The sequence below is a fragment of the Piliocolobus tephrosceles genome, chromosome 12 (genome assembly GCF_002776525.5).
Source record: "Piliocolobus tephrosceles isolate RC106 chromosome 12, ASM277652v3, whole genome shotgun sequence".
In the NCBI taxonomy this organism is placed as follows: domain Eukaryota; kingdom Metazoa; phylum Chordata; class Mammalia; order Primates; family Cercopithecidae; genus Piliocolobus; species Piliocolobus tephrosceles.
This window is the reverse complement of record NC_045445.1, coordinates 81068828-81092965: the sequence shown is the minus strand read 5'-3', so window position 1 is coordinate 81092965 and position 24138 is coordinate 81068828. Positions and strand designations below refer to the sequence as shown.

At 49.1% G+C, this 24138-nt stretch overlaps 2 protein-coding genes across 5 annotated transcripts in view; one reads left to right on the top strand and one right to left on the bottom strand.

Moving 5' to 3' along the window:
- NHSL2 (NHS like 2) overlaps window positions 1–23212 on the top strand; it is a 47464-nt gene extending 24252 nt beyond the window's left edge. Inside the window, exons 2-8 of one of the 4 annotated variants that reach the window (XM_023202109.2) lie at window positions 6179–6334; window positions 8195–8322; window positions 8613–8808; window positions 11228–11359; window positions 12568–14898; window positions 16362–16494; window positions 17384–23212. In XM_023202109.2, the coding sequence (XP_023057877.1) occupies window positions 6179–6334; window positions 8195–8322; window positions 8613–8808; window positions 11228–11359; window positions 12568–14898; window positions 16362–16494; window positions 17384–17705 (3398 nt within the window). In that variant the 3' untranslated portion in view covers window positions 17706–23212. Of the gene's footprint in view, window positions 1–6178; window positions 6335–8194; window positions 8323–8612; window positions 8809–11227; window positions 11360–12567; window positions 15493–16361; window positions 16495–17383 lie in introns of those variants that run through there. The other 3 variants (XM_031936584.1, XM_031936585.1, XM_023202111.2) reach the window with 3 other exon arrangements.
- Window positions 1243–6177, bottom strand: RTL5 (retrotransposon Gag like 5). The gene is made up of 2 exons (XM_023202112.2): window positions 2283–6177; window positions 1243–1823 (listed from the first exon to the last, which is right to left on the bottom strand). Exon 1 carries the CDS (start codon window positions 5650–5652, stop codon window positions 3940–3942), a length of 1713 nt encoding a protein of 570 aa, XP_023057880.1. The 5' UTR covers window positions 5653–6177; the 3' UTR covers window positions 1243–1823; window positions 2283–3939.
- Window positions 23213–24138: the final 926 nt, after the last annotated feature.

Below are 24138 nucleotides of genomic sequence, written 5' to 3'. Positions count from 1 at the left end.
TCGTTGCTTTGGCAAAGACCCAAAATCCAGACAGGTTGAGACTTTAAGTTTGTCAGGAGTCTCTGCTGGGAGACAGCAAGCACGGTGTATTTGAGTTAAGAGTGTATATGGGTTTGGGAGTCACGAAGACCTGGAGTCCCCCATATGATCTAATATCTCTGAGATTCAGGTCCCTCCGCTCTAAAAGGAGACAGCATCACCTGCCTCACTGAATTGTGGAGAGAAAATGAAATGATGTTGGTGAAAGTGCCTGGCACATGGTCAGAAACACCATGGTTTCCTCCCTCCCTCCCTTCCTGTTAAAGGGACAAAGCAAATGTGCCTCTGAAAGGGGGTTTGTTTCCCCCACTGGAATCCTGCAAGCTGGCGGCGGGTGGGGGGGGGGGTTAGGACAGGGCAGAACTAGCAGACCAGGCTGGCCATGTTAGACTGCAGGGCCAGCGGAGTGGGGACAGAGAGGTGCTAAGTGTCCTCAGAGCTAATGGGCAGCTGCAGGGCTGTGACAGAGCCACTCACTAGCTGTCAACCTTGGGCCAGTGACTTCTAAGCCTCAGAGTCCTCATCTTTAAGATGAGGGTAAGGGTAGTTAGTTCTTTCCCCCAGGATCATTATCAGAATGAAATAAGGTAACAGATGTGAAGTGCCTGGCATAGCACTCAAAAGTAGCAGAGGCTTAATGAATGTTACCACCCACTTCCCCTGGGAAAAAAAAAAAAAAAGTCCAATTCATGCTGGGAAACTTGGGCAAATCCCAGAATGGGATTCAGTTTCTTCTGACCCCACAGTCTGTGAGGAGCCATGAGATTTTGCTTGGAGGGCCTCTTATGTGGACTGCTCTGGGGACTTGTGATTCATCTTCACCAGCTAACTCACTGGTATCCCATAGCGCCACCTAGTGCCAAAAAGCGGAAGGGCCCTCCCCACCCCACCTGGTCTCTTTCTCTTCCTTCACTCAAAGTCCCATGCATGCCTGTGCATGCCTGTAGGGCTGGGCCACCCATAGTCCCTGGGAGAATGAATGCTACTTTTCAAGATGCCCAGTGCTTCCACTTCCCTCCCAGCAATTTCTGCCATCCACAAATGCACAGAACTGTAGGCAGGTCCCTTGAGCCACACCATTGGTTTCCTTGTCTAAGGATTTCAAGACTTCAGGGTAGGGTTGACTCCGGCAGGGGACCTTGGAAGCACCCGATACCTACTCTGTACCCATCTATGCTTGCTCAATAACAAAGAGACACAATCTTTACACACCCTTTATATTTTTATTGAGGAGAGAAAGCTTTAGCATACAGAGCAGCTTCTTATCTTCACAACACAGTAATGCAACAATAACACATGTATTCCAAACAAGTTTCCTCCCGAGCCTCTGGGAGACCTTGGGCTGCCTTCATACCCCTGCATGCTTCCCCTCCCCCCACCCCTCTTTCAACCCAAGAAAGCTCCCAAAGCCCACAGTTCCTCTTACAGCTCTTATGGCTGTTACATCACAACAAATATTGAAGATCTGGGAAAGGAAGGAAGAGGGTCCAAGGGAAGCCCAAGCCCCTCCTGCCCCCAGAGGGTGGAAACCAGCTCACTGCTCATCTGCTCTGTCCCTGGCTGTGGCTCTGAGGGTTCGGGGTGAGAAGCACCATGGGAACAGGCAGGACCTGTGCTGAAGGGCCCCTGGAAGTGTGGGTTTAAGGCACCCATCCTTCACACTCCTCACAGGGACATGGGGCAGTAGGGCCAGAGTGTCAACCATCAGCAAACAGGGTCCACCACCTCGAAGAACAGCAGGTCCCCTCCTGGAATACGTTCTTGAGGAAATCAGACAAAATCAGCTGAAAAACAGACAAAATTTTCTTTACAAAGTTGTTTACTCCTGCCCTGGTGGGGATGGGGAAAACCAGGCAATTGAAAGGTCCAACAAATTAGGAGAATGTTTAAATGAGTATTCGGTATGCATGACTGCACAGGTGGCAGCCATTTTAAATCCTGCTGATCAAGACCTGGCAGGATGAGCTCAGGTTTGACAAGACATAGCAAGAACACACTAGAAAGGAAGGCAGCAAAGTGTTAATAGTGCTTGCCTCTGTGTGGTGGGACACTCTTAATGTCTGGGGGAGGCGGGAGTTGTCCTTATAGTTTTCTCTATTTTCCAAACTTTCTTTAATGATTATGTATTACTTTTCTCTTTGGAGAGAGGGGACCTTTTAAAAAGGTAGCAACAGGTTATAGGAACCCAAATCCACTGATCCCCAGGCTGAGAAACAAAAGCGCTAATGAAAAGGGCATCTTACCTCCCACTGATGAATAGAGACCTCACCAGAAACCAGTCAGAGGACTGGGTTTCTTTGCGACTCCTCTTCCTCCAGCTCTTTCCTCTTACCTCCAGGCCCAAGATCCCAAGGTCAGCCTGAGGTTATCGGTCAGACTCCCATGAGGAACAGAGGTTGAATTTACTATGCTTTCTTCCCTTTGGCCACAAACCCTGGCTGCACTTGCTCTGCTGCCAGTCACTGTGCAATAAGTCCAGTGTCCAGGGGCAGTTCAGGCCAGCAGTAGATTTGGCTGGCATTTTGTGGCCAGAACTGACATAGTGTGTGTTTTTCACTGCAGAAGCAGTGCTTTCTGGACTCAAGGCAAGCAGCGGGTCTCTTTATAAGGGCACCTGAGTTTGTACCCAGAAGTCCCGGGAGTTCCTAGGAGGCAGCCACCCTCTTAAGCTTTACTGTGTCACTGAAGCACAGCAGCAGGCCAGGGGTTGGCCCCCATGTCAGAGACATGAAGGGGTCCCAGCTGTGAGGCCACGGTGGGTGCAGCCTTCCTCTCTCCTCTCAGAACTAAGGGTTCCTTGAAATTGAAGGGAGCTCAGAGCAGGCCATGGGCCCTCTCTCTGTCTGTCCCGGAAGGAATGGCCAATCAGTCCTCCTCTGCAACTCCAAGGATAGAAAGTGTCCTGCAAAGACCTTTGACTGGAGGCTGCAGTCCAAGGCCTGGCAAGGGGAGAAGACCACCATCCCTAAGGAGAGAGTCACTCTTTACAATGGCAGAATGATCGTTGCTGCTTCTTTCTCCTCCTCCTCTTGTTCCTCCTTCTCCTCCCCCAAACCCTAACTGGCTACCCTTTAGGCAACATCAAGGAAAGTGGTGGAGCCTGCAATGTTGGGTGCCCAGGAGGGCAATGTGGTGAGAGGAAAGGACTCCAGATGTGGCAAGTCAGTCCAAGAGCCCTGATACAGGAATCTATGCAAAGGTAGACTCAAGTGCTGTAAGTGGAACCAGCCTGCCCAGTCAGTCAAGGGCAAATGTCGGTCAAGTTGTCCATTTGACATGTGGCTTTGCACACTCTCACTGGACTAGATGTTGGGCCCTCTTCCAGGCCCTCTGCTGGAGGTGTGGCGTGAAACGAGTGTAGGCTTCTAGGGACATTTCTGGATACCATCCTGCTCACCATCGATTATATCTAGCAACTGGCCTCATTGGCTTTAGGAGTTCAGGGTAGCCTGTCCTCTTGCTCATTGGGGCAGATCAGTGAGGCATTGGGTGAAGTCCTGGTGGGTCAGTCAGAGAATAAAACTGTAGAACACAGGGTGAAGAAACGTAGGAGAGGTGCGGGTTAGGAACAACCAGAGGGGAAATACAAGAGGGTGACCAGTTCATTTATGGGAACAGGCCCAGAAACTTGCTCTCCAGCTCGTGGCAGGACTGAGCAGAGTACATGCCAAGAGGGCAGCTATTGCTGATCCCTCCTTTCCCAGGTGGCCCTGGTTGAGCACATGTCACTCTCTGGTCATGACTGCAAGATGGTCTGGAATTCTGCAGGTCTTCTTCAGGTTCTGCAGGTCTGAAACTCCCTGAAGTCCTGGTCAGCAAATGGGGCAGGTATGGCAGCAATAGCAGGGGTGGGGGATGCAAAAGAAGGGTGTGTTCTGGGTGGCCATCTGGCCCCAGCACTCACACTCGAATTCGGCCACGAGCAGCTCGGGGGCCCCCCTGTCTCGGAGTGAGGCGGAAAAGCACGGGGGGGCGTCTTCGAACTTGGCGTTGCCCTAAGCGACCTGTGCGACGAATCAGTGGGGGGGAGCTGTAGAATGGTGAATTGGTGCCTGGAAGGCCTTCCAGAAGTGGGACTCGATTCTGGTTCCTCCGTCTGCTAGGCTGTATTATGGGAGGCGATGCACCCAGGAAGTTTTCGGCGTGGTAACCATTTGTGGGGCCAGAAGTCTGGGATGAGGCGTGAACAAAGGTCGGCTCCATCTCCATTAGCTCATCTAGATCATCATCTTGGGCCTCATCCAGTGGCTCCTCCTCCACCTCACCATAGGTCTCCTCAGTCCCTGGCTCCTGCTGTGGCTCCCGCTCTGGTTTCTGGCCCCCATCCTCATCTTCATCTTCTTCATCCTTACTCTCTCCTTCCTCCTTATTCTTGTTCCTTATCTCCTCCTCCTCCTCTTTCTGTTTCATTTCCTCTTCCTCCTCCTCCTTCTCCTCCTCTTCCTTCTTCATTTCTTCCTCCTTCTTCATCGCCTCCTCCTCCTCCTCCTCCTCCTCCTTCATCTCTTGCTGAAAAGCCCTCATGCCATTCCTCTGGTCTTTGGGGTGAAGCCTGTGCCTGCGTGCCTCCTGGTCTTCATCTTCACTGTAGTACTCTTCATCTTCACTTTCTTCCTCATTGGGAGCAAAAGGGAAGAGGATATTTCGAACCCCAGGGAGCGGGATAGGCTTGGGAACGCGCACTTTTCTTTCTATCTCCACACATTCGAGAATCAGCTCATCCAGGTCGGCCATTTCTGTTGACCATAAGAGCTCTTTGCGGAAGAATTCCGACAGGCCTTTGAGGAACTGGTTTTGGAGGCGGCAGTCATCCCAAGACAAGAATTGGGCCAGGAACTGAAAAGCATCTGCATAGCTGCCGAGGGTACAGTGGCCCTGCTTGAGCTTGCGAATGGCCTTTTTAGCCACAAGTGGGGGGATGGGGCCACAGAATTCCTTACGGATTTCATCCAGGAAGCGCGGGAAGTTGGCATGCAAGGGGCCTCCTTCCTGGGTGACCGAGATGGCCCAGTCCTTGACTTCGCCAGTGAAAAAGGAGATCAGAAAGGCCACCCGCTCGGCGCCCCCGGGAAAATGATCCTCATGGTCGGCTATGAAGGTCTCTAGCTGCATCAGGAATTCAGCCAGGTAGACTGGGTCGCCTGAAAAGGGCTCTATCTCAGGCCACTCCAGCGGTGGCAGAGGGGGCTGCGGGGGCGGCTCCTTTGACGCAGGCAGAGGCAGCGCCAGCGGGGGCTGGATGGGCAGCAGAGGGGGGTCAGCGGGCCCGTCGGGGGTGCTGCGATCCTGGATCATGTTAATCAAAAGATCATCCGAGATGCAGTCGGGCTCCGCGCGTGGGGGAGGCCGGCACAAGAAGGGCAGTTCTCCCCCGGGAATGGCTTCGATCTCACTGAGCGCGAACTCCAAGTTCTCCTCCGCAAGGACGGGCACTATGGGTACTGGCCAACGGATGTAGCTGGAGACATTGCCCCGCAAGGAATTAACCTCGGCCAGGGCTCTCCCGAGCTGGAGGCCCAAATTGGCATTCTCCCCGCGAAGGGCATTTAATTCTTCGCGCAGGGCCACATTCGCCATGAGGAGGCTGTTGAGATTTCCTGCCGCCTCAGACATCTCGACAAGCCCAGGGGCCCTGGGGCTCCGTGGTGGGGAAAGAGGAACGGGAGCTACAGGCCGCCGGAGGAGGCCGAAATGCGGCGGCGGGGCGCGGGAGGGACCAAAGTGCCGCGGCTGGGCGCGGGACAGGCCGGGCCACACCCACCGGGGCGAGCTCGGAGGGCGGCGCTCTGGGCGGAGGGCCCGGCGGCTCGGCCCAGGGCGCGTTACCTCGTCGCCGGGGCGGGAGAGGGCAGGCGGCGGCACGGGGCCCAGAGGCGCCAGGCGGAAGATGCGGGCGACACGGTGGCGGCGGCGACCGGGCGGGCGGGCAGGGGCGAGCGGAGCGGGAGGGAGCAGACTGCAGTAGGCTCTGTCGAGGAAAAATCTTGCGGTCGCGGATTCCCCGCCTTTAAAGCGCAGCCTCGCACTCCCCCCGCCCCACGCAGGGGCGGACCTTGGGGAACTGCGGTCGCCCACTGGCCGCCGCGCGCCGCTCCCCTCCAGCTCGCCTGCGCCTCTCACTGACTCTCTCCTTCCCTAGCTGCAGCTAACTCGGGTCGGGAAAATGCGACAGCGACTGCCCACTCGAGGTCGTCATGGCGACAGCCAGTGAACGTGTTCCTCTCCTCGGGCAGGCCCCCGAGTGTAGAGGAGCTGCTTCGCGAGGCGCAGCTCAATCTCCAGAGCCTGTTGCAAGGTACCGAGAGGGAGGGGGGCTGCGGCCGGAGCCCAGAGGCGAGATGCGCAGCGGCAGGAGGGAGGCAAAGAAGAAAGAGGACAGGGACCAGCAAGATAAAGAGAGAGAACAGTTTAAAAACAATCGACAAAGCAGTTTCCAGCTTTCACCTTTCAGCCTAATGATTCTGAAAGAGGCTATTTCCAGGGCTGTTTCCCCCCATCCCCACCCCCTTTTTTCAGCTCAGTAGCCCATGGGGAAACAAGGACAGAGACTGAGGCAGGGCCATAAGTCATACCATTCACCGAGAGCTGGGTGGGAGACTCCCACAATGTGGGCCCACATTCCCTCCAGTCCCCCTCTTGCCACATCGCCCATGCCTTTGGGATGCTGGCACCAGAAGACAAAGGGGGCATCTGCAGGATCTCCCACTCTGGGCTTCACTCACTCTGCTCTTACAATAACCGCCCCTGGATAGCTACTGCCTCACTAAAGTAAGCCCAATACACAGCACCCAGGGGTCACCTATTTTGTCCTCCTAACCAGCCTGAGCTTCTCCATGTAAAGAATCACATCTTACTACCCTGGGGTTTCCAGAAGCACCTGGCACAAGGCTGGATTCCCTCCCCACCTGCCAAGAGGTGCTCAGTGGATGTTAAGCATGAAAAGAGGTCTTGTCAGCACTCCTTTATCCATACTAATAAAGGTTAACTCTAATGGCGAATAGAAAACTGCTGATGGGCCACCAACGGGATGACAGCCATAACCCCCACCCCCTACCAGGGCAGTGGTAACCTTCGAAAAGCAAGATGCCAAGGGACACCATGAGCCTTGTGTTCAGATAACAAAGGAGTTGCCACGCAGAAAAAGAGTTGATGTGCTCTGTGTTGCTACCATGGCAGAATTAGGACCAGTGGGTGGAAACCCAGAAGGAGGCACATTCCACCTCCAGATAAGGAAGAACTTTCTGACACGCCTGACAGCCCCAACTGTCCGTGGAAGAAATGAGCTGCCTTGGGAGGGAGGGAGCTCCCCTTCCCTGCAGGTGTGTGCGCTGAGGCTGAAGAAGCACCTAGAAGGGCTGCTGAGGAGGGAGTCTGGGCACAGAATGAGGTGTTGGAACAAAGAACCCCAAGAGCAACCCCAAATCTCTATGATTCTAAGAGTCTTTGTTCAGTGTACATACAGCATGAATGTCCCTTCTCTACTCTCACTTTCTTCATGTATTCATCAAATTCATCGCTTCAATCAACCCCATTCAAATCTTGTGCATCCTTATTCACTGATGATGCCGCTGAACTTCTGCCTCTTTTGTGCTGTTACCTCCTCCTTCCCTCTCCTTCACCTTAGCCCTCCTAGACCTGACACCACTCACAGCGGGACTAAGGTGCAGGGAACCCGGCCCACAAAGGCTCAAGTAAGAGTTCTTGACATCCAAGAAAGAACTCCATATTGGACTTCCTGGTGTAAATCTCTTCTTGCTTCACGCAGGTCATTTCCTTGGTAGGGTTGCAAAAAACCTTAAGAGCTGCAGGGCTTCAAAGAGAGAAACTTGCAGTCCAAAGTAGCAAAAGGTGTCTGCATTCTGAGCCTCTTTTCGTAACTGAGCACTCAAGGTGGGGGTCATTGAGATAAGGGCTTGGTCCCCAAACCACCACAGCATGAATTTATTGACTTTCTCTTCTCCTCGACCCTCATGGTCCTGGGAAGCAAGCACTTTTCCATTTCCAAATCCAGTGGCTCGAACACCTGGAAATAGCCTAAAGAAAATGCAAGTCAGGCCTGGCAGCTAGAGCAGGAGCCCTGGCTCGTGGCCCTTCTCCGGCCCAGCGCTTGGCCGTGGCACCCTAGAGTGTGTGTCTCCACTGTGCTATTTTTCAGAAGAATATGAGGAACAGTATTCGGAGGCCAGACTTGTGGGGCAGACCTTCCGCTCTTCTGATGAGGCCACTGAGCCCACCCCCAACCCAAGGCCCCAGTCTGCCAGGCGTCTGGAGTTTGTATTGATGGTGAGTTGCCTCATCCCCTACCTGGGAGAGCCAGCATGCACCCACTGACAGGAGACCTCCAGCTGCTTACGTTACCCACTGGAAGCTGCTCACCTCTGCTCACCAGCAGAGCTACCCTGAGGCCCCACTGGGATGGGCCCTGCACAGCAGGTGCCTGGCCTGGTGGCCTGTCCACGCTTTCCTGCCTCCCAGACGAAGTCTCCAACTACCCAGCCTAAACAGCCACCCTATGGGCACTGGCTCATCGCCGGGCAGGAATACACCCTTTCCATCACCTTCTCTCCCAACAGCCTACCAAACGGCAGCTGAGAGAGGATGAGACTACCACCCAGGGTGTGAGGGCCCCCGAGGCCTCCCTGAGCCTGTCTACCACAGCCGACAAGCAAACTGCCTGGAATAACCTCTTCCCTCTGCCCATCCTAGAGGAGAAGCGGTGGCCTCAGCCTTGCTCCACGCAGTCTGACATTGTGCCCATCAACATCTCTGGTAGAGTTGCTTAGCACCGCCTTCTTCCCTTCATGCCTCTACAGACCATCTTCTTCAATGCACTGGGTGTTGGGGGAGGGAAGTGAGACTTTCTTTGCTACCGGCTCACCTTGCGCTGTCATGGTCATGGCTCTTGCGAGGGAACGGAGGCATGCAGAAGAGGGGGCGCTGGCTGCTCTTTCTTCACCCCCTCCTGGCACTGCCACCCTGAGACCATTTGATAGCAAACAAAATTTTCTTAACAGAAAGCTTCAAAGCCTTATGAACTTGTGTGCTCTTCAGAGCCCATATGGAAACTTAAAGTTTGTGAGTTCTGTTTGGGTCAGGGCAAGACAACTTCTTGTGCCCACAGCTGGGTTTGGAGTACACTGATAAGAGTCGGAGCGGGAGAGTAGGGTTTGGAGTGCTGGTGGTAACAAGGGAGGATCACACCTGGGCACAGCCCAAAGGCCTGGTGGCACTTTCACTGGACATTAGTCTTCTAGCAAGGTGGGCCTCCTCAACTTGTTTGGCAAGTTTTCAAGAAAAGAAGTGGTAGAAAGGTCCTAAGGCCAAAAAGATCAAAAGGGGACCCGGTACAACTTTGAGAGTGGGGAACATGATGTTATATGTAGCCCAGCTGGCTGTGGCTCTGAGGGCATGTGGCACACTATACCGTGCTCACTATTAATCCATGATCTACACTCCATCAGCTGTAAGGGGAAGAGAAGGAGGGCCAGTCATTTGAGAAGGAAATAGGGCCAAGCAGCATGATGAAACCATGATCTCAGTAACCTAAAGGGATCAGAGGGGTCCTGTGAGCCAGCGCCAGCCTGTGCTCTGCTGGAAAATGTTGATAAAGATGATGAGGACAGCTCTGGCCACGTGTGGCAGTGCTCCCTGGATATGGGGTCCTCCACTGTCACTGGCATCATTTCAGAAAATCAGAGGCAGGAAATAGAGCCCACAGCCTAGGGAAATATACCAAAAGGAGTGAGGGCTGATGAGGAAAGACTCCAGAAATGATGTTGAACATTTTGTGTCTAAATGTCTATCTTGGCCAGGCACAGTGGCTCACGCCTGTAATTCCAGCACTTTGGGAGGCTGAGGTGGGTGGATCCTTTGAGCTCAGGAATTCAAGACCAGCCTGGGCAACATGGGGAAACCCCATCTCTACCAAAAATACAAAAGAAATAGCCAGGTGTGGTGGCACACACCTGTGGCCCCAGCTACTCGGGAGGCCGAGGTGTGAGGATCGCTTGACCCCAGGAGTCAGAGGTTGCAGTGAGCTGAGATGGCGCCACTGCACTCCAGCCTGGGTGACAGTGAGACTTTGTCTTTAAATAAATAAATAAATGTCTGTCTTCCTCTCGATGAGGCTGTCCCTGAGCTTTGCCCACAGAGCCACTTGCTGAGGAGTCTGTGGACGTGTGCAGCTGTGTGGCTGGTGGGGGAGGGTCTGGCTAGCCAGCTGCTGAATGAGAGAAAGGGAGGTGGAATCACAGACCTCGCCCCACCACCCTGCCTTGCCCTGACTCTGACCCAGCCATTTCCCAGCACCCAAAGACTGACCTAGCACTTTAAGAGAAATAGAGCTCTAAAAAAAAATGTTTAAATAATATTAAGTAAGACATATTATTGAGGAAATCTTCCATTTTAATTGCATTGAATTTGAAAACATTATCAAGTCAGTAAACAAACTGAATTAACAGGTATTTTGAAAGTCCCATGTAACTCAGATGAAGTGATAACTATAATCTGTGTCAATAATTTCCCTAAATTGAAAAGCCAGTGCCAGGAAAAAAAGAGAGAGAGAGAGAGAGAAAGAGAAAGAGAAAGAAATAGAACTCAATCACCATGCTGTGGGCCAGCTTTGGTAAAACGTGACCAGGAGACTGTAGGACAGACTATCAGGCATCTTCCTGGATGGTGGAGGGCAGTGGGGCAGCCTCTTGGAGACACTGGCCTCACCTGGCCCATATAAAGACCTTCTCTGAGAAAAGATCACAGTCAGGCAGCATCTAGTCCCAGCCCGCTGCTCTACACCAGTGGTTCTCACCCCTGGCTGTACCTCTGAATAATCACTTGAAGACTTCTAGAAAATGCTTCTACCTGAGCCCTACTCCCAGAGATTTCAGTGTTCTGGGGTAAGGTCCAGGTGTTGCAGTTTCAAAAGCTGCCCAGTTGATTTCAATATGTAGCCCAGGGTTGAAAACCACTGCCCCCAAACACCTAAGACTTACAGGTAACCTGGGTGCAGCCTGGGAAACCCAGCATGCATGCCCAGGGCCAAGTTAGGAAAGATGGGGAAGAAGTGCCACCTGCCTTGGATACTATTCATGCTCATCACAACTGCCATAATTCTCTTCTCTCAGGCCAATTTCCACTGTGCTTTAAACAGAAACCAGGATGCACCCAAGTGTCTTTATTTTGGCTACAGGGCAGCAGTTTGATAAACATGCAAGTTTGCGACATTCGTTGTTTAACACAGAGACAGCCGTGAACCCCAAGTCCACCCTGAGGCGGAGGCGGACCATTATTGGATTCTCTAACTTTTCCCAACGAGACCAAGGTGACCCCATCACAGCTGATTCCCCAGTCCCTTCCCCTTACCCACTCCCACCAATCCTGCCACCCAGGTGGTACTGTGGTGATGGGGAACAGGAATAATTGGGTGGAGGAGGGGGCCTCCGGATGTCCTGAAAAAGCCAATATGGTAATTAAGAATAGCTAAGGGCCTCGTGTCAAGGGCGTCAACTGAATATGGAGAATAGGTCTCCCGGGCTAATGAATCCATTACATTATTGTTTCCCATTATGAATGTAACCAGATATGCCAAATTTAGGCAAATAGATGAGGAGAGAGGGATCCTTACCATCATCTTAACAGAACCATTACTACCATTAAGCGAATGCTGGCCAGGAGCACCGACCAGGGAGATAGCAGAGGGTAAGAGCCCTGGTCTTTCCGCTTACTAACCGGGAGACCTTGACCAAGTTACATAACCTCTCTGAGCCTCAGCTTCTTCATCTATAAACTGGGGATAATGATACCGACCCGGTGGAATTAGCATGAAGACTAGCGTTATTGTATGTAACTTGCCTACCATGTTCCTGGTACATAGTCAGTGTCCAACAAATGGTGGCTGTTATTACAAATTCTCATAGCAGTAGTACTTATAATAATAATAATGACATGACAGTATTAATTGTTTGTGTGTATGAGAAAACGTTTGGGGATTTGGAACATCCAAACGTTTTCCTCGCATCTGTAGGTTATCCTCAGCCTCTTATGTTGCAAAGCTTAAAAGTGACTGATGCGAACAATGCAACCAGACTCTTAGTTTTGCAGTTTGGGCATACTCCAGAGTCACTGCTGGAGCCAAACGTCACACCATGCTGTCCTTAGTTCGGAAGCCTCTACTCTCATCTCCGGATGGATGAATGCTGAGGTCTGTGATGGTTTCATGAGCCTGGGGTGAAAGTATGGGGAAAATGCAAGGTAATCCCACATGACACTTCAGCTCTAAGAGGAATAATCAAAGCTGGAAAGTATTTGGCAGCCATCTGGACCATTCAAGGGTACCGTGTGACTCACTGTGGGGTGACGGGCAAGGACCCAATTTCCCCAGCATCCTCATCCATGGAAGGGAAGAACCAAGGAATTCTGACCAAGCTGTTGGCAAATGCTTCTTGGCAAAAAAGTTGGTGCTCCTGTCTCAAAACAGCTGGTGGGAGATCCCTTGCTGTAGCACTCATGTCCTGTGTTTATTTCCTCCAGGTCACAGCAACAGCCCAGCAGGCAGTGTGGCCCACTCTACCACCTCTGACATCAGGCCCAGTCACTCAATTCCGGAAGGGGTTCATGGAAGAGTTGCAGTTGGTCAGGATGCTCGGTTCCCAAGTCTCACCTCGCCAGTACTGAGAACTCCTTCCAGTGAGCCGGACGAACCTCACCAGGCGCGGAGTGGCCCAAACCCTCCTGGCATGGAGAGCATGGGAATGGTGTACAGTGTCCCCAGTTCTTGCAATGGACCTACAGAATCAACCTTCTCCACTTCCTGGAAGGGAGATGCTTTTACCTACATGACTCCAAGTGCCACCAGCCAGAGCAATCAGGTCAATGAAAATGGGAAAAATCCTTCCTGTGGGAATTCTTGGGTCTCTCTAAACAAAGTCCCACCTCTGGTTCCTAAGGAGGCTGCTACCCTCCTTGTTGCTCGTGATAACCCAGCAGGATGCAGTGGGTCAGCTGGCTACCCTGAGCACCTTATTCAGCGAAGGCACATGCCCGAAAGACCCTCCAAGATTGGCCTTCTGACCAGTGGGACCACGAGGCTGGAGACAGGCCCCGGCGGGGCCAGCAGATTCCGGGAGCGGTCACTGTCTGTGCCCACAGACTCAGGCACCACAGATGTGGACTATGATGAGGAGCAGAAAGCCAATGAGGCCTGTGCCCTGCCTTTTGCCAGTACAAGCTCTGAGGGCAGTAACAGTGCTGACAACATCGCCTCCCTTAGTGCCCAGCAAGAGGCCCAGCACAGAAGGCAGAGGTCCAAGAGTATCTCACTTCGGAAGGCCAAAAAGAAGCCTTCCCCACCCACACGCAGTGTCTCACTGGTCAAAGATGAGCCAGGCCTCTTGCCTGAAGGTGGGTCAGCACTACCCAAGGACCAGAGGCCCAAGAGCCTTTGCCTCTCCTTGGAACACCAAGGACATCACTCGTCCCACCCAGATGCTCAGGGTCACCCAGCTATTCTAAACCACAAAGATCCAGAAGGTACACAATTCTCCCACCACTGGTATCTTACTGACTGGAAGTCTGGTGACACCTACCAATCCCTGTCCAGCTCCAGCACTGCCACTGGCACCACAGTCATTGAGTGCACCCAAGTTCAGGGCAGCTCAGAGTCTCTTGCCTCGCCTTCCACCTCCAGAGCCACTACACCTTCCCAACTCTCCATTGAAGTGGAGGCCAGGGAGATATCCTCCCCGGGAAGGCCCCCTGGACTGATGTCACCCTCCAGTGGCTACTCCAGCCAGTCGGAGACACCAACACCTACTGTTTCCATGTCCCTGACCCTGGGCCACTTACCCCCTCCAAGCAGCAGTGTCCGGGTACGTCCAGTGGTACCTGAGAGGAAGTCATCACTACCCCCGACGTCACCAATGGAGAAATTTCCCAAGTCACGGCTATCATTTGACCTACCACTGACCTCTTCACCCAACCTGGATCTGTCTGGGATGAGTATCTCCATCCGAAGCAAAACCAAGGTGAGTCGGCACCACTCAGAGACAAATTTTGGTGTCAAGCTGGCCCAAAAAACTAATCCCAACCAGCCAATCATGCCTATGGTTACTCAGTCCGACCTACGTTCTGTTCGCCTGAGGTCGGTCAGCAAGTCTGAGCCGGAAGATGACATTGAGAGCCCTGACTGTGCCGAGGAATCCAGGGCAGAAGAAGTCTTCACCTTGCCAGAGAGAAAGACAAAACCTCCCGTAGCTGAGAAGCCTCCGGTGGCCCGGAGGCCTACAAGCTTGGTCCACAAGCCACCATCTGTTCCCGAGGAGTATGCGCTAACTTCACCAACCTTGGCTGTGCCCCCCAGGAGCTCAATTCAACATGTGAGACCACTCCCTCAAGACAGCTACACGGTAGTGCGGAAACCAAAGTCCTCCAGCTTCCCAGATGGCAGAAGCCCAGGGGAGTCAACAGCACCCTCATCTCTTGTTTTCACGCCTTTTGCCAGTTCCTCTGGTGCTTTATTCTCAGGAACACAGCAGCCTCCCCAGGGAAGTGTGGAGGACGAGGGCCCCAAGATGAGGGCCCTGCCTGAAAGAATTAGCCTCCAGAGCCAGGAAGAAGCTGAGAAAAAGAAAGGCAAGATTCCACCTCCCGTACCAAAAAAACCCAGCGTGCTGTACCTGCCTCTCACTTCTCCCATAGCTCAAATGGAGGCCTATGTGGCAGAACCAAGGCTGCCTCTCAGCCCCATCATCACCCTGGAGGAAGACGCCAAGTGTCCCCCCACCAGCGATGACCTGCAATCACTTGGTCAAAGGGTGACTTCAACTCCTCAGGCTGACAGTGAAAGGGAGGCAAGCCCTCTGGGTTAGTAAACTGTCTGTTGGCTTTTTCCTTCAGTCACAGGAGAGATGAGGGTGAGAATGAAGTGCCAGAGATGGAAGCAGATGCCCCAGAATAATTATCCTGATCCCAAGTCAGTGCGGGCACCTCTTGAGGGTTTGGGTTACTCTAAATAGGAACCACGGGCTGGCCTTACTGCCCTTGAGATCAAGACTAGCCCGAGGCAGATCTCCAAGGCCCAGTTTAGGCCACTCTCCCCTCTAAATCCCTAGTGCTGAGATAATGAAATCAAATTAGGTTCTAGCACCCTAGGACTTCAGCATCCCACGTCCCTAGCCAAGCGTGCATCCTATCATGGGAACTACTCCTCCACCTCACTGTACAGTACTTTTCACTGGCTGCACTGAGTTTAATTCCCTACATGAGACTCAGTACCCCACTAGACTGAATTCATGTGCCATGGCAGGCTTGGAGCCATCTGAAACAATGGAATATGTTGCCACCAGCAGCCTCTCTTTGTGCCTTCCGGAGGAAAGGGAGCTCATTTTCTTGGGTGGTTTGACTTCTTTGGCTCTTCCTGGAACCATAAAATGTAATACATAATGTTTCTCATCCTTTCTTTTTCTGTCTCTCTTGGTTTTAATTGTGGTAAAACACCCATAACATTTACCATCTTGACCATTTTTAAGTGTGCAGTTCATTCGTGTTAAGCACATTCACATTGTTAAGCAACCAATCTCCCGAACTCCTTTCATCTTGCAAAATTGAAACTCTGTACCCAGTAAACAACAACAACTCTTTCTCCCTCCCCCCAGATTCCTCCCTCCAACCACCATTCTACTTTCTGGTTCTATGAATTTGACTCTAGACACCTCATATAAGTGGAATCATACAGTATTTGTCTTTTTGTGACTGGCTTATTCCACTTAGCTTAATGTTGTCAGTGTTCATCCATGTTTCTCATTCTTCTCTGAACCCTTAACACCAAAAATTGAAATCTCATGGCCTTCTATATGCAGATTTTTACTTTCAGTATGAGTCAATCATGACTAAGCCAAGCAAATAAATCAAAGTCCCAGGTAGTTGTAGAAAACGCTTCCTCAGACTCCACAGTCTCCCCTCTGAGATTCAAGTAGGTTCCACTCTAACCCACTGGGTGGGAGTCAGTACTTTAGGTCATTCCCAACTCCTTCATTTAGAGAAATTATATACAGTGTTTAAAACAAGAGAATGCTCGGGCCACCCGTTATAATGACAAAGGCATGAGAGAATAGGGACCCATGCTGATCTTCACCACTCACTTCACCTTGGGCAAATCATTAAGCTTCTGAACTTCATGTTCCTCCTCTGCAAAATGGAGATATTAAAAATTGCCACCCTGCTGCCCTCACAGAGTTGCTTTGACCATCAAATGAAATAACATATGAGAATGTACTTTGTCCTATCTATTGTGGTCAAAGTCATTCCTTTGGGTTTTTTATGTCTAGGGAGTTCTGTGGAACCAGGCACCGAAGAAAAAAGTTTAATCAGTGATAAAACAGCCGAATGGATTGCGGAGGATGATGATGACGTGTTTGTGGCTTCACGCACAACTGAAGATTTATTTACTGTGATACACAGGTTTGCACCAGTTTCCTTAATTCTAATTGCAATTGCCTTCCCTTTTTGTACTTAAAGAAAAACTGCTATTCCACATTGAAATCCTAATTGTAAAAGAAAAAGAAAAAAATTAAAAGTAAGAAAAAACTGCTACCTCTAAGCAGCCATTAGAATTGCACCTGGAGGCTAAGTTCAGATACCCACATATGTGAGCGCAGTCCAGGGCCTTGAATCTCAAATTCACTGACATCGTTGGGTAAAGAGGAGGAAGGGAGGGGAGAGGAGGACCAGGTGCCGAGTGAGAGGCCCCTCGTCTCTTAGCAACCACTTGGCCTATTGTGGCTCCATCTGCTCTCTCTTAGCTCTGTCTATAGTCAGAGACATTTAACCCTTCACAGAATTCCTTGTACCAAAAAAATCCCATCAAGAGGTGAAGTGGGGCACCAGGCAGCATATCAAAACAGGAACTTAGGCAAAGAGGAACAAGATGGGGACCAGTTATTGGACAGGATTAAAGGCAGGGTTTCAGTGACAAGAAAACTGGGAAGAGTCTTATTATTGGAGCTAGACCACCAGTCTAGAACAGGATCAGTCCCCAGGCTGTCCTGATTCAGAGTCACTGAGCTACTAGCCTTGACTCCTGAAATTCGTCCTTGGTCCCAGAACCTGGGCAGGACTGAGGCTACAGGCACAGGACAAGTGACTCCAGCTGGGGGCATTGAAAGGAATGTGGGGACGGGAGGGCCCAACGAGGGTCTCTGAGGATTTAGAGGTGAGAGAGAGAGAAAGCAGATCAATACGGCTGCTTAAAGGGCCGCCGCCTGGATTGTGTCACAGGCATGGGGGCCTGTGAAGCACTGGTAAATGTCTGCTGCATGAACTCACTCAAACCAAACTTTCTCTTATCTAGGTCCAAAAGGAAGCTGCTCGGCTGGAAGGAACCTGGTGAGGCCTTTGTGGGTGGCAGAACAAGTTCCCACTCACCAATAAAGAACACAGCTGAGTCTCCAATCAGTGAGTCTACCGCCACCACAGGGTCAGGCAGCAGTGCCAACCTAGATGCTGGCAGAAATGACGATTTCAAGGCCTTGCTACAGAAGAAGGGAAGTAAGGCAACTCCAAGGTCTCGTCCCTCAGCAGCTGAACTGCTGAAGACCACTAACCCACTGGCTCGGAGAATTATTGCACAATTTTCAAAAGACTATGAAACCACCGATAACCCCAGTACCTAAGCCCTGGGCTCAACACGCAGGATTTACTTACTAAACTTGAGTAGAGAAGAGGGAAGAGAAAGGGTCTTTAAACAGAACCATGGGAATAACAACAGAGCCTACATTTCTTTTACATTAACTCACATTCTGGACAGCAGGAGAGAGGCTACTTCATCTAGAGCTAAAATCATCTGGCACTTAAGCATCTTCAGACATTTTTATGTTTTCATACTTATAAGCTTGTCATGACTGACTGCCGAGTTTCTTCTTATTTTCCCCCAGTGGTGTGCACTAACTAAGAAGACATTTTCAGATGCCAGGGCACATGTGCCACTTTTTCAATTCAATAACCCGGCTGCTCCATCCCTGGCTCCTGTCACTGAGGAGTGCAGTGTGAGAGCAGATTGGAGGCTGCCAAACCTGGGGGGCATAGGATGCCATTGCTCATTATTCACTTTCCTAGGGAGGCTCTGATGGCCCTGTGTGCAAACATAGAAAGACTCTGATGCCTCCTCAACCACAGTTTAGCTTTCCGCTGCACTTGCGAGAGGTTTGCAGGGTGCACTTATTTCGGCATGGGGTTGATTGGATGGCTTTTGTGGTGCAGAATATGACTGTGACTCCATCCTGAAACTTAATGCCTTTTTCAGTTTGATTGTCTACACGGAGATCAGGGTGATAAGTTTCAATAAACATATAGACATCCCCCCCCGCCCCCGCAACTCCCATTAGCTAGAAAAGACCAGGACTGGGTTGCTTTGAATGAACCAAGTTTGACCAACAAACAAGACGGCCATTTGTTCACTCAGATCTAGCCGAGGTAACTCACAAGTGCACCTTGAGATCCTCCATGTGTCTGTCAACAGCGATAGCCAGGATCTGTGCCCAGCTCATGCTGCATTCTAAGAACTCTCATTTCATTTGTATATAACATTCATTACAGGAAGTAATTAACTGAAGGAACAGCTTCATCAAAGGCTCAAGGAGAATAGAAAGTAAGTGCATCTTGCCCCCCACCAGTCAATTCAGGTCGTGGTTTGTGGTGGTTTGGTTTTGTTTAAAGGAAGTCCGACTCTGTTCCAAAAACCAAGAACATATAAACTAAAAGGATCTATCCAAAATCTAAAAGGCAGTCTTGCCAGTTGCTATGGCCCGTAATGCACACACACCACACACATACACACAAAGAGCTACTTTTTGCCATTTAGGTTCTGTGTTTGACCAGCTTTCAATTAACCTTGCTGGGGGAGACCATAAGAACCTGGGTAAATAGCATACTGAAAGAGCTTCAGAATAATCATTGCGACCCCTCCCTGCCCCCACCCCCCACGAAGCTTATAGGCACTAACTATTCTTGTCAGCTCAATTTTCTAAGCAGAGCAAGAGCAATGATTCATTTGATTTTTGTATGCCTGATTTCTGGGAGGTTTTGGAGGAAGACAAAGCATTGAGCAAAGAAAACCTGCTGACCAATGATGGAAAGTTAATTGTCTACTGTCTTCAGGAGGCAAAAAGAACAGTCAAATGAAATTGTAGCCTGCTTCACAAAGAGAGTTCCCCAGCCCCTTCCTACTTCACTCCCCACCCAATAGATTCAATGGTCAACCTCCTGGAGGATGCAGTAAGAGTTCCAGAGACAAGCAGTCTCAACTTTGATAGGTTATATTGCCCAATGAGAAGCCACCTCTTAGCTCAACTGCCCACACTCCAGATGGACAGAGCAGCTGAAAAACCACACTAAGTACTGAGAAAACTTGGGCCTCTCACAAGAGAAGCCCTAGGCCTAGGCCCTTTGTTGTTATAGTTCTGAATCTGAGACTTCTGGAAACAGGCCAGGCCCACCAACTCCCTTGCAACCAGCACTTTGACACTTAAAATAATAAACAGCAAGGCCCAGTTGCTTTTGAAAGTACTAGAACTACTTGGTGTGAAGGTCTTAACCAAATTCGAAATTTCAGGGATTTTGCCTGAAACAAAATCAATTCATTCCTGGCCTCAGTTTATATATGAATGCCACCTTTGTCTGCTCCAGACTTAGAATTCCAAAAAACAAACATTTTCCTCTGTAGTAACTGAAGGAGCGTTTGTGCTTTTGCTTAGCAAAAGTGAAAGGACACCAGGGTCTGCTCCTTGGGAACCATTATGACTGGTTGAACGTTAAAGCTGAGTATGGGACTCACATAGTATAGGCCTTGTTACTTCTGTTGACTTTCCTGGAAGTTTCTTGTTTACTATTTCTAATGGGTTTTGCCTCTCCCCTCACCTTGCTACCTCTGGAGGTTTTCCCAAAAGATTCTGAAGCTGAATGCTCAGACACCTTTGTGTTTGTCAATTACCTTTAGTCTTGCTTTCCTCTACAATACTCTATATGCCTGGAATTCTTAGAATATCTTCTAGATCATCACTGTGGCCCACCCAGTGGTGTTCCCATTAGCACAAGAGGATTTGGGGCAGAAATCATATGGTCAGGACATTTAAGACTGGAAGTATTCATTTAATTTTTCAAGTTAATTTTTTGTAAAGATGGGAGTCTTGCTATGTTGCCCATGCTGGTCTTGAACTCCTGGGCTCAAGCGATCCTCTTGCCTTGGCCTCCCAAAGTGCTGGGATTAAAGGGGTAAGCCACCACGCCTGGCCTCATTTAATATTTTGCAACAGGTAAACATAGTCCCAAATAAACAACCAAACTGTAAAACTTCTACTAATAACTAATTAACAGAACACCAAGCATCTTCCCCACTCCTAACACTCAACCTCTCTCCTACCTTTGATTATCATAACACCACTCTCTCTCCCACCCAGGCACTTACCACAATGGTTGTTGCCTTCTGCACTTGCTCTGCTGAGACTGGAGAAGAGAGGCTGAAAGCCCCTCTCAGAAGGGCTTACAGAGAACCCAGCACTACTTCGATTACTAGTGCAAATAATAATGATAATGATTTTTGAAGGTGGAATAGAGAAGAGATTTGAGTGAAATGAAGTTGGCCCTAGGAGGTCAGCTTCTATTTCAAGTTGTCCCTATCCTCTTTTTTCCTCGCCATTCCAATCAGTAGCAACAGATGGCTCTGCTAGCCTGACTTTGAGCTAGTCACCATCCCCAGGGGAGGAGGTTAATTGTTAACCAAGGATGCTTTGCATTTGGTGGGTAGTCAGTACATGTTTTTGAGGATAGTTATTAATAGTACAATAGCAAGCTTTGCTGGTATCTCCTCTCCTTATCCTGCACTACTTGGCCTGCCTCAGCTCCTGACTGGGCCTCCCGCACCGGCCCCAACTTATCCCTCAGTCCCAAATCCCATGAACTGCATCCCTAGCACAACAACTCACCCATAAAGGAAGCGAGACAACAGGAAGCAAAATAAATAATTTTAGCTTAATGAACACAAACTGACCAGTTGATCTGGATAAATTACCTTGAACATGCAGACAGAGGAGATCCTACCAGGCTCTCCTAACGAGCATTGCACCTGACATCCAGTGTAACTATCTGGACAACACAGACCCGATTGCAGTCTCTCTGTACCTGTCAGTCTAAGCAGATCTGTCCATGCACCTGCCCTCTTCCTCATCAATGAACAAGTCGGGAAAAAGATGAGTTCACACTCAGTGCTCTGTTCCTCACTCGTTCCGCCTTTCATTATCAAGTCTGTGACACAATGGTGAGCTTTCGCTTTAATATGATTTGCTAGGGCCAGGACTAGGGTGAGGTGAGCGAGGCGCCTAGGGCGCAAAATTCAAAGAGTTGCCCACTCTCAGGGCCATGCAAGTGCCTTACCCTCGTCCCAGCCCTGTGATTTGCACTCTTTAAAGTAATATCAGTTTATCTTCTTCCTATGAACAAGTATAGTCCTTCTGATTTGGGGTGGAGGGTTAACTCCCTATCTCTTGTTGCACCAAATATTTTATTGCTACCTATTTTTCCATTGCTGTAAGTCTTTGTGTGCCTATACATTAAAGAATCTTTAGTAGTGTTAAAATATTGGAAAACATAGTTGATTTCTAAGTAATATGCTCCAGGTGGCAATTTAACACCCATTTCAGCAGGGATGCTCCCAGGGCCAGCCCTTCAACAAAAGAGTGACTGAGTTGGAGGTCTGTCACCAGGATCCTCCCTCTCCTCTTTCTGCTCCATTCTCCCAAACCTCGCTTCCCAGCACCAACTCTCCTCAGTGCCTCCTACTTCCTTCTCCTCCTCTCTAAAAAAAACATGCTCTCAGGAAAGGGATAAATTCATTTACTTTGAGATTATAAGGCTTAATGCTACCTCTTTTGAGGGTCAGTTGCATTTTAACAAGGGAAAAGCCTTAAGCCAAAGGAATGAAGTTCTACTTGCAGAATGTTAGGCATCAACTAGTTGTAGAAGTGTATTTTTCACCATGGAAAGGCCAAATTCCCTGATGCCTAACTCCAGAATATAGAAAATATCTTAATTGCCTGGAATCATTTGAGTTACTAGCGGATGGTCAATTAAATTGTCCTGATACCCAATGCTATTCAATATGGTTATGACCAAGGGACTCTCAGAAATGGCTACTAAAAGCCACTGAGAAGGTCTAGATCATTCATATTGTACATTGACATTTTTACATAAATGGAATTAATACTACTTACCATTTGAGTAAAGAACACAAGGATTTAAAGAGTCTGTGAAAATATGTCCTGTTTGTGAAAGGTGAAACTGTCCAATCCATGTCCCGTCAATGTCAGTTGTCCAGTATTGGTGGTGATTATTAATCTTATTGGAGGTACAACTTTACCTCCAATAAGCTTACCTTTACAAGCTTCTGCTTTCCCTGCTTCATCTCTGTTATGGGCTATCAGTCCAGCTTGGTGTGAAAATGAGACTATATCTATACCAGAGCCCCCAATCCTCTCAAAGCCTTTGCATGTATTTCAGCTACAAGTGACAAGGATATTAGGGATTTAAAAGGACAAGAGAGTGGGAAAGAGGTATAAGGAAGTGCCTTTGTCAAAATGCAGCAAAAAGTATAATGATATAAACATAATATGAAATAAGCAAAGTTTTAGAATACTTTGAAACAGATTTATAGAGGAATACATAGTAAATAGTTATAGACACACATATGGGGCATTTTTAATAAGATTAGCAAGAAGACATTTGCATGAGTAATGAGCAATGTGAAACGGGCATTATACTTTTGTTCAGTAAAGCCCAAAATCTAGGCCAATGGTTCTCAAAGTGCAGTTCCAGGAGCAGCAGCAGCAGCATCCCTGGAGAGAGAGAGAGAGAGAGAGTGTGTGTGTGTGTGTGTGTGTGTGTGTCTGTGTGTGTGTGTGTGCACATTCCAGTTATGTTACTCCTTCAAGCCCCTGAATCACTATAGTCACCACTCTCCAACTGATTCCAACCTTTACCATTATTTTGGCTCTCATCATAATGACCAGCCTCTGGCCAAGAGGTGTATATTGTTATTTTGGTCAGGCATATGTTTGTTTGGTTTTAAGAAATTATCAGATTGAGAAGTCTCATGTTTTATGGGACTCCAGTGCATATGCTCAAAAAAAAATAAAAGAGAACTTATATTGGATCAACAAATTGCTCAACTTACAAAATCTTTGATTTGACTTAGCCAGCACATCTGGCCTGCTTTGGGTTTAAAAAAAAAAAAAAAGATTTTTTAAACTCACAAATGGAAAAAAAAGGGAAAGGTGTTAGGTTTGTTTGGTATTACCAGCTCTTAAATACCTGTCTTCACCATGGTGGCTGTTCTCCAGTAAGGCTCTGGCAGAAGTAGATTTGATTTTAAGATTTTTGCCTAAATAGTGGAATTTGATAGCAACGAACTCCAAAACAAAATCTGAACTGGAACAACTAGTTAACCCCTCTCAGCCTCTTTGTAATGCCAGGCTTTATAGACATTTATTCCTTAGGTGGTCTTGAGCTTTTTCTAACATCCAATTTTATAAAATGTTATGCATGCAAACGCAGCATTGTGCTCATTGTACAAGTCACCTCAAATTCATTCCTTCCCCCATGTGTATCATGGCGAAGAAATATCAATATATGTGTGTTCTGAGGTCTTCTGATGAATTGTCAATTACAAACCTTTTCATTCATTTTTAAATGAGATATATTTACCCCGGCTAGTGGTTAAAATTTTATTCTTTTTATTATATTTCATTGCTACTTTTTTCTACTGACTCCAAAGCTTACTTTGGGGAATACTTCTTATTTCTAGATTGTTGTATTTATCTTATTTCTATATTTATCTGCAGTCTTGGAATGTTAGAGCTGAAAGGGACCAACCTCTCTCATTTCACTCATGAGGAAGCTGAGGCCCAGAAAGGTCAAATAACTTATATACAAGGTCACACAGTGAGTCAGCGGTGGGGCCCAGCCTCAATTCCAGGTCTCCTGCCCTTGGGTCTAGTGTGGTTTCATTTAAAGCACTACAATTTATAGAAGACCCACAGCTGGCTTCTACTTTTATGA